The sequence below is a fragment of the Lissotriton vulgaris genome, chromosome 5, assembly GCF_964263255.1.
Source record: "Lissotriton vulgaris chromosome 5, aLisVul1.2, whole genome shotgun sequence".
In the NCBI taxonomy this organism is placed as follows: domain Eukaryota; kingdom Metazoa; phylum Chordata; class Amphibia; order Caudata; family Salamandridae; genus Lissotriton; species Lissotriton vulgaris.
The window spans coordinates 1,324,025,608-1,324,039,782 of record NC_141693.1 but is presented as its reverse complement, the minus strand read 5'-3'; the positions used below and the strand labels follow the sequence as shown (position 1 = coordinate 1,324,039,782).

The window sequence follows — 14,175 nt, the reverse complement described above, 5'->3', positions numbered from 1 at the left end:
GGTGTCCAAACATCTGCTGATCAGTACTCTGGTGTACTACTGCCACAAATAGAACCTGCCTTGCACGCGTATGTGTCTCAATCTTTTTGTTTGGAGGCCAGTGATTACCACTGTATTGCTGGGGTCAGTAGTATGCCGGGGGTAGGAATCATAATGCCATGAATGCACCCAGTAGACTAGTCAAGTCATGTGCGGATTCCCAAAATATATAGTGTGGGAACTACAAGTGATCCAAGATACGACTGCCAGGCTGCTCCTCCAAGCACGCAAACATAACTGCAGCACTCTTTATCACTTTCTTAAGTCCTTCCCGATGTCTCAAGAGTCGCAGTCTCACTTTTTATAGTAAACCAGAGAATCCATGGATGAACACCAGTGTTGGGTGCAGTGACAAGCAATTTATTAAAAGACACATTAACATATAACTTAACTAAGTTCCTGCAGTCGAACTTGTTTGTATTGAACCTACAACCTAAATTTAAAGGAGAAGTCACTCTTTTGTCTGGAAATGGCACCCTTTGTGGCCATGGATCCTTTAAACATTATAAAACTGAGTAGGATCCTCAGGACAAGTAATGTTATGAGTAAGTAACATTTCCTTTAGCTTCTTCCAAGACAGTTTATATATATTCATTTGATTGTCATTATGATGTGTTCAGTCTGGCTTTCTTCAAGGCCTGCTGTGATGTTCTGATGTGTGTCAATTCAGTCACTTAGTGTTCCCTCTAATGTTGTGTCTACAGGCGGATTTAAACAGCACGATCCAGGATGGGCCAGCCGCTTTCTATGGTGTCAGCAGCCAGTACAGTAGTGCAGAGAACATGACGGTCACCGTCTCCACCAAGGTCTGCTCATTTGGCAAACAAGTGGTGGAAAAGGTTGAGGTGAGTGCGAATCCAGGTTAGCTTGAGGCAGGATGGGTATGTGAGAGGATTGCTGAACTCTGTTGGAATATGGTGCGCAGAACTCTAGGGCCATACAGAAAAGTTGGGGAAGGTCAGACAGTTTCTCCTTTTTTCCTCTGTGGATCTACGTTTGGTGGCAGAAAAGTAAATTCAGCTACATCGAGTTGTATTGGTTGTCCCAGGTACATGTCAGCCATCCATTGTGCTTCTTTGTCCATGTTCATGATCCTTTTTAAATGTGAAACATAGACGTTGGTGAGTGGAAGGTCTTCTACTGCACTCAGTATTCTGCTTTGAGGCGGCTTTCTGGAAACCATGCTGCCTTTGGTGGATTGATCAGAGCAATGAATGGGCAATTATGTCTATAATAATACCAAGCCTGTATCCACTCTTCACAGCCTCTGAACAGCACATGCATACTTGCATTACCTGATGATATGTGAACCACTAGTACTATGCTAGCAGGAAGGAAAATCATTTTTAATTACTTTAAAAAGAGACAGAAATCGGGGGCGTGGCTTGGCGGGCGAAGATGGCGGTCGCAGCTTTGTAGAGCTCCCGCCGGCCCGGACACAATTTGCTCATTTATCCTGGCCCCCGAGCCCGCTAACGATATCACGTGAGTGGCGTCTGTTCCTGGAGGTGCCTGGACCTCTCCGGTGTGCTGACCTCCCGTTTCGGACTTTTCCGGAGACCGGAGACGCCAGTGACGGAGTGCGGCCTGACGGTTGGTGTTGGAGCCGGGACCTCGATTTTCAGGAGACCGGGAGGTGGTCGGCGGCAGGTTGCCGGAGATAAAGCCGGCCGGACAGGTCCCCATCCGGCGATTGCAGCACCGAGAGCAGAAGGGTTGCAGAGAAGCCCTGGGGTCTGGTGCCATATATTGGAGAGCCTCCCCGGGCGGCACGGCGTGGCGGAGGCCTAGTCCGCCTCTGTGGGACCGGGGCCTCGAGTTTCGCGACCTTGAGACCGGCCTGGACCTGGGCGCAGTGGTTGACGCCTATCATCTCAGAGAGACTTTCAGGTGAGTGGATGTGCCCTGGCCCTGGGATCGGAGCCTCCTAAGTCCAACGCTGTGGGACCACTCCTGGGGATTCACCGGGGCCCGCCGTGGAGGACGATTGCCCCGATCCTGGAGTGTGTTGTCCGGCTGGGCTGAGGGCTCCGGAGACCATTACCCGAGGCGGCTACCCGAGGCGTAGTGAAGGTGGGACTACACGCGGCCATGACCAGAGGCGGTGGAGGAGGTCCGCCTAAGCAGGGTCCTATCGACAAATTTACCGGGCCCAGTGGCGGACCTGGGGCGCCCGGCGGTGGCAGCGGGGCTGGGCCGGACAACGCGGCGCTCCTGGCGGCAATCACCCAGTCCAGGGACACGCTAGATGCTAAGATTGGGGCTGTGGGTGCAGATGTGACCCTGCTGCGCCAAGACCTTCGCAATGCGGTGGAGCGGATTACGGAGACGGAATCCAGAATCTCGGTGGCAGAGACGGACATCGGCACGCTGAAACAGAAAATGGCGGAGATGGAGCGTGTCCAAAAGACTCTCGCAGCTCGAGTGGAGGATGTCGAAGGGCGCGCACGCAGGAACAACCTTCGCTTTATAGGTTTTCCGGAGAGGTGTGAGAAGGACGACATGGAGCAGTTTTTGTCCCAGTGGCTGGAGAGCTGGCTCCCGCCGGGGGCCCTGTCCTCTTGTTTTGTGGTCGAGCGTGCACACAGGGCCCTGACACAGCGGCCGCCGGAGGTTGAGCGTCCTCGGCCTGTCATTGCTAGACTTTTGAATTACCATGACCGTGATGTCATATTGCGGGAAGCAAGGATCAAAGGCCCACTTTCCTATGAAAATCACACCATCATGATTTTTCCCGATTATACCAGGCTTGTGCAACAACAAAGACAATCGTTTGTAGCCGCCAAGGCCAAGCTGCGGGGCCTGAAACTCCAGTACTCTCTGCTGTACCCAGCTCGCCTACGGGTGGTGTATCAGTCCCGGACCCATTTCTTTCGGTGGACAGACGAAACGGTGAGGATCAGGCCGCATGCCCAGCCGGGGCTGGATCCGGGCGGGTCAAGGGGGTCGTCGCAGGAGCGGACGAACCGCCAGGCCCGTAAGGGTCGACATCGGAGGTCCCGATCACGCAAGAGATCCGCCTCCGCCAGTGCGACGCAGACCAGTGGAACAATGGACTGTGAACACTCGGATGCTGGCAGTTGAACCCTGATGGGGCCTGGGCCCTTGTCTTTCCCGGTAATGTGTTGCCCTACTTTGGAACGGGTCATGTAGTGGGGCGGTTTATGTGGGGGAACCGCTGCTGCCGGACTGCCAGCTTTGAGACTCTTCTTGGTTATATGTGGTGACGCTGTTGGGGCTCGAGAGGCGACTTCCAAGGGGCCTCTGACCCTCACGAGTTGTGGGAGTTGTGTGGGGGGCGGGGGGGGGGGGGTGTGAGTGTTGAGGTCGGGATGTTGGGATCCTTTGGTATGGTTGGCCCTGGGTCCTTGGTTTTGGATCCGGGTCTACCCATGCTGCGACAGATACTTCAGTGTTCCATGAGGTATATGGGTGGGGGGAGTTGGGATGGGGATGTGGGGAGAGTTGGTTTGTTGTTGGGGGGGATTCAAGATTGGGGTTGGGTGGGTGTGGGGGGTTCAGATTCGGGGCTCTGGGGTGGGTGGGAAGAATCGCACGTGTGGATTACTGCTGGACTGAATGAGAGGTGGGGTGTGTTGGGGTGGCGCAGGGGGCCTGGTGGGGGGAATCACCGGGACAATGGTTGATCAGACTACTACGCTTCCCAATAAGTCCATACGTGTTGTAACATGGAATGTGAGGGGAATGCTCGATAAAATCAAGCGTGGAGCGGTGTTGCGCTGGGGGAAACGGGAGGCGGTAGACATGCTTTTGCTCCAAGAAACTCATATGTTGGGCTCCAAGGTCCTTAGCCTTCAGAGGTTTGGCTTCCAGCAGGTCTACCATGCCGGCTTTACAAGGGGATCCAGAGGGGCGGCCATCTTGGTTCACAGCAGGGTGGCTTATGTTCATGAGAAGCAGTGGGTAGACCCCCAGGGCCGCTTTGTCTTTATAAAAGGAATGATGGGTGCTGAACCGGTGGTTTTCGGTAGTGTTTATGCCCCCCCCCCCCTGTGCAGTGGGCCCTGTCGGAGAGACTGTTTGCAATATGGGATGAAATCCCAGATGTGTTGACGGTGGTTGGGGGCGATTGGAATGAGGTGATGGATGTGTGCTTGGACCGCCAGAGGCGATTGCCGGTGGCTGTGGATCCTTCTCCCTCTGCCCCGCATACTAGGCTGCGTGCGACAGCGGACGGTTTGGGCTGGGTGGATGTGTGGCGTCATTTGCATCCGGTTGCGCGTGAGTTCACGTATGTGTCGGCTGTACATGGCTCCTTTTCGAGACTTGATTATCTCTTTATGCCTGGTGCCTGTCTGAGTCGTGTGCGAGACGCTGCTATCTTGCCCAGGGGTCTGTCCGACCACTCCCCAGTTGTTGCCACAATAGAACTCCCCACAAAACGGCAGTTATTCCGTTGGCGGATGTCCTCATGGCATCTACAACAACCTGATTATGTCCACCACTTGCGGGAGGCGATTGATAACTATTGGCGCGATAACCTTGTGGGGGACATTGATGCGGTGGTGGTATGGGAGGCGATGAAGCCCACGATACGAGGGGTGGACATCGCTTGGTGCACTGCCGCCCGCCGGAAGCATCGGGAGGCCATTACCGCTGCGGCCGCTCAAGTGGAGACCCTGGAACGGCGTGGGCGGGAAGGGGGTGATGAGACTGTTGTACGGTTGCTCCTACAGGCGCAGCAATCCTATGCTTCAGTATTACATGATGAGGCCAGGCAGGCGTGGCTCGCCACACGCAGTAGGATTTATCAGTGGGGCGACAAGTCCTGCACGATGCTTCACAGGCTGTGTCAGTCTACTTTTCAGCCGCTCACGTTGCCGGGCCTCACTGCAGAGGACGGCTCGGTAGTGACGGACCCGGCCTGCCTAGCGGCCAGCTTTGCCCATTACTTTGAGGAACAGTATGCCCCCCGAGACTCCCTGGAGGCAGACGAGGTATCCGCATTCCTGGATGATCTGTCGCCGAAGGCCGTCTCCGATGAAGCCAGAATGGCACTGGACGCTCCGCTCTCTGCTGAAGAACTCGGGGAGGCGCTGGGGCAGCTCAACACCGGGAAGGCGCCGGGACCGAGCGGCTACCCATGTGAGTTTTACAGGAAGTTTCACCTCCAGCTGGGGTCTCAGTACAGACGCGCGCTTGAGGCGGCACGGGTTCGGGGGGAGCTACCACCAGATTGGCGCCATGCCGAAATTGTGGTGTTTCTGAAGCCGGGAAGGGCCCCTGACAGGCATGACTCATACCGGCCCATATCGCTATTGAATATAGAGGCCAAAATCTTGGCGAACCGCCTTCTTCCCTATATTACGGACCTGGTACACCCCGACCAGGCCGGGTTCATGCCTCGCAGAGCCACCCGCCATAACATCCGGCTGGCACAGGCAGTGGTGGATGCCATGGGGGCCCGGGACGAACAGGCGGCTCTCCTGTTGGCGGATATGGACAGAGCCTTTGACTCGGTAAGTTGGTCGTACCTGTTTACACTCTTGCCCCGTCTTAATCTGGGCCCGGTGTTCCTGTCCTACCTGAAGTTGCTATATACCAATGTCACGGCCTCGGTCCGGGTGGCTGGTGCCGCGTCCGGGCGATTTCGGATTGGTCGGGGGACCCGACAGGGTTGCCCGTTGTCCCCATACCTGTTCGCCCTGGCTATGGAGCCCCTGGCATCTTGGGTGCGTACTGATGCACGGATACGCGGGTTTGTGTGGAGTGGAGAGCTGGTGGATAGAATTGCATTATATGCAGATGATATCCTGTTTTTCCTCACGGACCTGCAGCACTCTGGGCCCCGAGTTCTAGACGTCATGCGCGTCTTTGGCGAGGTCTCCGGCCTTCGGCTTAATCTGCGCAAATCGACCTTATGGGTGCTGGGCGGCGGGGTCGTGGCGGACCCCTGGGCAGCGGGACTGCGAGTGGCGACGGATGGACTGAAGTACCTCGGCGTATTTCTCTCGGAGTCGCGCACCGTGGACTGGGACCGCAGCATTCTGCCGGTGTGGGAACTGGTCCAGGCCGACATCAAGACGTGGTCCAGGATGCCCCTTACTATTTTTGGAAGATCTGCTATCTTCAAAATGGTTGCGCTCCCACGCCTGCTGTATCAGCTACAAAACTACCCCTACCCTATCGGCCCACAGTGGTTTCGCCAAGTCAATTCGGCGCTGGGCCGTTTTTTATGGGCTGGTGGGGCGGCCAGAGTGGCGCTCAAGACGTGTTTCCTGTCTACCTATTGTGGTGGCCTGGCCACCTCCGATCTGTTATCTTACTATCAGGCTTCTCAGCTGTTCATCCTTAACGAATGGTGGTACAGTGACAGGGGGGACCCGGCCTATGCCTTGGAGCGATCGCTTATGGGCGATAACACGCTACACACCATTCTGTACTCGGTCCGCTTGCGACAAGCACTGCCGTCGGTCACAAGAGTAGTTTTTGCGGTGTGGAGACAGACCCTACGCCGCATGGGCTGGTGGGGCAAATTGACGGCGGAGACGCCGTTATGGCATAATGGCCTGCTCCCGGAGCTTTCGGCTCTAGACGGGTTTGAGGGATGGGAGGCAATTGGCATTTCACTACTAGGCCAGGTAATGTCCGGCACTACCCTTAAATCGTTTCAAGAACTCCGCACGGAGTTCCAAATGCCTCAGTCCCAGTTCTTCAGCTACTTACAACTGCGCCACGCCCTCACCCCGAGTATTGCCCATCTGGACTCTCTCCCTGAGTTTAGACCGGTTGAGGCGAAGGTCTTTATGGGGGACCTGGGGGATAGAAAGGTCTCCCGTATTTACCAGACGCTGGTCACTCACTGCTCCTCTACCTTACTCCCTCTTCGGGCGGCATGGGAAGTGGATGTGGGCCCCCTGGATGAGGACGATTGGAGGGAGGCCTTGGAATCCCCGTGTGGGACCGCCATCGCTGTGCGGCTCCGGCTTATCCAATTCAAGTACCTTCACAGAGTCTATTACACCCGCGAACGGTTGTGGAAAGCTGGGTTGATTGAATCCCCGGAGTGCCTGCGCTGTGGAGCCGTGCCTGGATCCTTGTTGCATACCGTGTGGTCGTGTGCTCGATTGTCTGGCTTTTGGAGGGGTGTATGGAGCTGCCTGTCCGAGGTCCTGGGATGGAATCTTCCCCGCACTCACCGATTGGGGTTGCTGCATGTTATGGAGGGCATAGGTGGGAACATCTATAAACGTCACCTGTTGCTCTTGGGGCTTGTTGTTGCCAAACGGGATCTGGCCCGGGCGTGGAAGGGTGAGAGGGCCCCCCCCTTGTCTGCATGGAAGGCAGGGTTGGACTACTATATGGGACTTGAGAAGCCGATCTTTGAGGCAAGGGGTTGCCCCCGCAAACACTACAAAATCTGGAAGCGGTGGGCCGACTACAGAGGACTATCGCTGGATCCCCCGGCGGAACGAGAAGAGGACATATGATTGTGCTAAAGTTGTTGGCCCGATTCTCTGGCACACCAGTCACACTACACCTAAACCTTTACTTGCTGCTGTTTGTGCACGTGCGTAGGGAGGAGGGGAAGGGGGGGTGGTCCTGGGGAATAGGGAGTTCTGGGAGTTGACGGGGTAGGGTGGGTTGTGGGTTTATCAATATTTGAGCCTATTTCTGGTACCTAATTTAACATTACTACATGTATTACAAACTGTGTCCTAACTGTTGGTGGTGAGCTCCGATTTGTGGGGTGCCACGATTTTATTGCCTGCTTTGCTCAATAAAAATGGTTGTGAAAAAAAAAAAGACAGAAATCCTGACGGAAACTCGGGAACCATCTTCTATGTGTTCTCTGTGTAGCGGAAGCCTACGTTCTGTTTTCTGCACACACCACGGGTGCAGTAACGGTGTAACTGCACCTTTTGTTAGGAGAACTGCACACACTACTGTTTAGAACTGTTGCTCTCCTGCACCAGGTGGAGTGTTTAACTTAAGACTGACTGCATATCCTTCATTATGACCCCGACATGCTTCTGCAGTGTCCTTCTGTCTGTTTGTTGACCACACAATTTTCTTTTTATGTATTTAATTTATATTTTGCTATTATTGCCAATCAATGATACCTGCTGCAGCATTCAGCAAGGAGTCAAACATAATGATAATTAAGGAAGTGTGCTCTACCAATGAATCAATGGGGCCAGTTATATAGCACTAAGTTACCCATAGGCAGCCATGCCTATAGGTTGTGGGAACACTAACAGTTAATCTAAAATAAGTTGGGTCTTTAAACCTTCCTAAATGGTAGCAACTGCTAATGGCTCTAGGTGTTTAAGTGATGAAGCTCGCCTTCCCGCTCAGGTACTTTCTACGCCAGATCGATTTATGTATATCATAAAGGTATCGAATTCTGTTCTTAAGGGCTCAAGTGGGCATCACACTTTGGTGGGGTGTAGTGAAACACAATTACTTTTACATTTTACTAATTCATAAAGTCAACAGAAAGATCAATAAAAAGTATTTTTAAATCATTTTTTAAAATATATATTTTAAACAGAAACGAATGTTTTAAACTACATGCATCAGTTTATCATTATATAGTGATTCCAAACCATATCACTGTTCACGAGCCAAAATCATCCTTCACAGTTTTGATATATTTAGTAACTTCAATGTCAGCCAACATGTGTTTCGCAGGAAAGGACTCGATGCTTCTGCAGGGCATAGTGAGTTAGATCTCAGAAAGCCCTTTCTCGCTGTAAATTGGTGATCGCGTGTGGGAGGACAGAGGATTACTGCTCCTTCTGATGGTATTGCTGATAGTTTTATAAGGGGTTTGGAAATGAAGTTCAAGACTGCACAGGTCAAGGCTGCACAGTGACCTTACATTTCAGCTAAAAAGAGCACTATATTAACATTGAAGCCTTCTATTGGTAAATTATAAATTATGAAACTGGGATTCAAAAATGCGCATTCAAACTTTTAGATAGTAGTGGGAATGAGGAGAAATGATTTTTTGAGTGGGGACATTCTTAGGCTTCTCTTTTGGTTATAGAATCCGAGTTTGGATCGTAAGAAGGTTGGTCCCAGCCCATGGATTGCCCGGAAAGCAGGTCCAAGGAATTTGAAGGATTTTCTTCTTGTCACTTGTAACCAGTGCAGTGGTCTATGCAGGTCCACTGATGCCTGTACTCTGTGTAAGAACCCTATGTAGGGTAAATAAGTCGTAGAATTTTCACTGTGCAGAATGAGGATCTTGACACTTGACCTGTGGTTGAAGAGTGTGTGATTTTTCATTCCTGTCAATGCAGTTGGCAGTTGTTTCATTTTCTGGGGCCAAGAGAATGTAAGGCTATGTTTTTCACTAAATGCACAGATAAGAATTTTTGTTTTTAGGGAGTTAGGCTTGAGTTAAGCTGTGGCTTCATGGAGATATTCCAGTTTCAAGATTTTCCGAGTATTTCCAGCATAGTTGTAGTAGGTGAGATTTAATGAAATCTCAACCTGTGGTTGAAAAGAAGGGCCAAGTTGTCCAGCCTAGAATTCCAAAGCCTGTCTACGGACTTCGTCCAAAGCTTCCCAGATAAGTTTGGGCTTTACAAGTCCTGTCAAGGGCTTCATCAGGGGGTTAACAAATGTGCATATAGTGATCTAGAACAAGTCGGTGAGTTGAAAAACCCACCAGTCACCCTCTAGTGGAAATTTGCATTTGGGCATCTGGCGGTCCAAATTAGGTCAATCCCTATGTCCTTTTGCTAGTGGGATATGTCCATCAAAGTTATTGTGTTGTGTAATGACGTCCGTGCTGTGTAAAAGCTTATTGAAGATTTTACACAGATCCCACTGGGAAGAGACTGATTTTGAAAAAGAGCATAAGGATTGACCTAATTTGTACCACCATGTGCTAGTGGCAAATTCCCACTAGGGAGTGACTGGTGGGTTTTTCAACTCGCAAGAACTGTGATCACTATTTGCACAATTCTTAACCCTGATGAAGTCCTGGACAGGCCGAAATACGTTGCTGGGCTGATTGAAGTCTACAGTATTGATGGAAATGAATAAAGATGTTCCTTTTGAAAAATCGAATTTCTGCTCCCTCTCCGTATTTGTAACAGAAGATGGAAATTATGTGTTAAACTGCTTTGAAACTCTTTAGAAGGATAAAATAATTTAATATTGAGTGTTTCCTCTACAATTAAAGGTTTTGTGTAATTTTGACAGTTTCCAAGCAGTAGGACTGTAAGAGGTGGATCACTACTAACAGACATTATTGTAATTGGCACATATGTAGTTGTCCAACATGCTCAGGTGGCTAGGCAAGGCATTCCACGGTTTGGCAGTCCTAACTGTGAAGGAACTACCCCCTTGTTGCATTTTAGCAAAGCGAGGGCCATTGAGGAGACGCTGCTGATTAGATCTCAAAGTCCGTTCCTGGCGATATAGGCTCAGCCTTGACCTGAGGTAGCCTGGGCCCTTGCCAAGGATGGCTTGATAAGCAAGGGTGAGTGCCTTAAACTCGATCTCCTGGCCACGGGGAGCCAGTGTATCTGTCTTAGGTGGGGGGGGGAGTGCTGGCACAAAGGGACCCTACAGATTAACCTTGCCACCGCATTCTGCACTGTCTGTAGCCTGTGGGTCAGGTAGCCAGGCAACCCCAAGTAGAGACAGTTGGCGTAATCTAGCTGGGAGGTTACCAATGCATGTACCATGATCCTATGGCTCTCTTCTGGCAGAAAATGTAGACATTTCCTGACGGATCTAATTTTTTCAAAACAGGCCGCGGATACTTGCCGGACTTGTGCTGCCTAACTCCAAGATTTCTAATCGAGTCCTTAGGAGAGGGCGGGAAGCCCAACTCCCTTGGCCACCAAAGGCATGACGGGGGAGGAAATACTAGATTGATAAACAAAACCTTCTGTCTTGTCTACATTAAGCTTCAAACAATTTTCGTTCAGCCAGCAATGTCCTTCAGGCACTCCTTAAATTTATAGAAGGCTGCTGTGGATTGTTCTTTAAAATAGAACACCTACTGAATGTCATCTGCGTAGAAAACTACCATAACCCCTCACTTGGATATGAGAGCCACCAGCCAGGCAAGGTAGATATTAAAGAGCAGTGGACTTAAGGCACCCTGGGGCAATCCACTTGTAAGTTGTTTGACTGGTGATGAGAAAGGACAAAGGAAAACTTGTTGACCAAGGTCATCAAGATGAGACCGGATCCAATTAAGTGCCACCCCCTGCACGCCAATATGTTTTAGTCTTTCCAGCAGCGTTGAATGAGACACCAGATCAAATGCCGCTGAGAGGTCCAACAGCACTAGCATGGCAGAAAAACCGCCATCCACTGACATTTTCACGGATTCAGCTACTTCTACCAACGCTGTCTCTGTGCTGTAGCCAGACCGGAAGAATGATTGGGAATTGTGTAAGAGACCATTGGCTTCTACAAAGTTGGCTAGTTGTTGCTGAGCCAGTTTCTCTAGTACTTTGGCCCGTGCAGATAACAGGAAAATAGGTCTAAAGTTGCTAAGTACTTCAGGGTCCGCATTAGGTTTCCTCAGCAGTGGTAAATCAGCCCAGAGAAGTAGGAGAAGCAGCCTATCTGAATAACCAGGTTTTTAGGTTTGTACGAAACATTTGTCTTTGCCTGTCTTAAGTAAAGGGGCAGAGAATTCCACAGCTTGGAAGCCAAAAACCTAAAGGAACTGATCCCTGTGTGGGGTTTCTTCACAGCAGGGGACATAAGCCAGCAAGGCCCCGATGACCTGTGGCACCACGAAGGTTGAATATTGCTGGATTAGGGAATGTTGATAACAGCACCTTTATTTGAGAAGGCCCTGTGGTATTAGCCATACGCTTTATTAGTGCTAACTCAGTGTTTCTTCCAGATCTCAATCTGTTAGCCTGCCTGTCAATAATGTGTTCTGTTTGTGGAAGTTTGAGATCTGTTAATAACAGCATTCATTGGCCATGTGTTTGTAGTTAGATGTGTCTTTCTGCCCCATTCCAACCTCGCTCTCTATACATTCCTAGACACTTTCTGTCCCGGCTTGCTTCATATATGTCCTCAGTGAGGCCTAGTTCCCGTTGCTATGTGTTCATCCGTACTCATTTCCATTGACCCCTTGCGGTCTACACATCCTTGGTTTTCCAGTTCCCTTTTTACTATCTTAATGTGCCCAAGTTTGGCCATTTTATCCTGCTCTAAACAGATTGTTGCAATCGACCCTGCTGATTACTTGTGTATGTGGACTATGGTATCTTACAGACGGAGTATGCACGACTGGAGAATGGCCGCTTTGTCTACCGCATTCACCGGTCTCCAATGTGCGAGTACATGATCAACTTCATCCACAAACTGAAGCACCTGCCAGAGAAGTACATGATGAACAGTGTGCTGGAGAACTTCACCATACTGCAGGTACATTTCCTGACCCCTCCCCCTCCCCCTCCCCCTGCTCCCTGACAACTCCTCCTAGCCGTTGACATATGCTATAAACTTCACCACAGAGCAAGTAATTGTGCTGCTCCCCAGCATTTCATTTATCCCAGGGTACTTGCCAATATTTATTTATTTGTTTATTTTGTTAACATGTAAGATGTGATATATTACTATATCCTCAAGGAGCCAAATGGCCCACTGCCTATTTCTCACTGAGGTACCCTACTCTCTTATATACAGGTGAGTTCAAGAAAAAAGGCATATTTATACAATGAAACAGCAAGAAAATGTAGAAAACACTACACATAGCAAAAAATACATCAATGCGACAAACTTCCCATCATGCATTTCCCCTTCAATACTTAATCGACCAGTCTCATTGCAGAATACACACAGACATTGTGGATATGCCAGTTGTGACTGAGCTGTGGGTATGCCAGTTGTGATCGTCCATACCATTTTCAATTTTGTACTACACCACAGTGTTGCATCATCACAAAGTTTATCAGTCCCCTGAGTTTACTGTGTCCTTGGACCCCTCTATCCCTCTGTGATGATGGTGACACAGTAGGAAGGCCACTAACCCACACCTTCTCTCGTCTATAACCATGGTGGGCAACATACTCGCGAAATCTAGAGCTCTTTAAAGTGCGGCATAACCAAACCATCAGGTTCTAATCTCCCTTCCGCCGACCTTCAGTGAGCAAACTGCTGGGGGCTTTATCACATGGCCTACACTCACCGTACCCTTGCAGAAGAGCTGGCTCTTTGTGCTGATTAATGTGTTTAAGCTGAATTACACAGACTGGGGTTTCTTCTTAAAGTGCAAAAACCTAACTGCTGTAAGGGCATCACAATTTCAATTTGAATTTTCTTTGTGTGCCCCTGTCCTAGAAGCAGAAAGCTTTTCTATTGCTCCAAGATCTGCCTCCGATGTCAAGGTTGATGGCTCATCTTTCACAATGAAAGAAGCACCTCACACTTGAAATCTTATAAATAATTTTTCTAGAAGATTGTGGTATTGACGACGAAAGGAGAAATCACTCAAATTGAACGGGAAGTTGAGCTTGCACTTCACGATATGGCGATCACCCACCAGAAGTTATGTCCATCAGTAGAATTTCCATTCCTTTCCAAGAGAAGGGTCTCCTTTATTCTTAGACAGTTAAACTTTCCATTCCTTGTAAGACACAAGGAAGTAAGTACATTCCAAAAGTACATACTTTGTAATTTCTTGCGAAGTGCTATTTCAACTTTTGAAAAGTGTTATCATGCAAGCTACTCCTTAACTGTGCAGTTTCTGCTTCAAGGATATGCTGACACTTCCATGGTTGAACCATAAACGTTATCCAATACTTGCAGTAAATCTCTAAATGGTGGATTCTAAAAAGGCACTTGCACGTACAATCTGAGAGAGACGTCTAGCCGCAGATTACTTAATTTACAATATCCCCAGGAATGAGATTGGATCCGGAATTTTTTTTGCAACAGCACCCGGGGGACAGCGCCACACGACCCCGCCTTGATGTCGTCCACATACGTGATGTCAGCGAGGTCATAGAAGTCCTTCCCAACATGCTGACGTCAGTTTCCTTCTTTTCCGCGTGCAACACGGATCCGGAGTGAGCGGTTCCTCTGGCCTTGCGTCGAGAACAGTGTGCGATGCCTTCGGGCTTTAAATCTTGTAATTCCTGTTCGCGGCAGATGTCAGCGACAGACCCGCATCTTATTTGT

General features: G+C 50.0%; 1 protein-coding gene across 2 annotated transcripts in view; it reads left to right on the top strand.

Moving 5' to 3' along the window:
• TEAD3 (TEA domain transcription factor 3) overlaps positions 1-14,175 on the top strand; it is a 360,315-nt gene that overhangs the window by 331,136 nt on the left and 15,004 nt on the right. For both annotated transcript variants that reach the window (XM_086923250.1, XM_086923251.1), the window contains 2 exons: positions 744-884; positions 12,268-12,420. In XM_086923250.1, the coding sequence (XP_086779376.1) occupies positions 744-884; positions 12,268-12,420 (294 nt within the window). The remainder of the gene's footprint in view (positions 1-743; positions 885-12,267; positions 12,421-14,175) is intronic.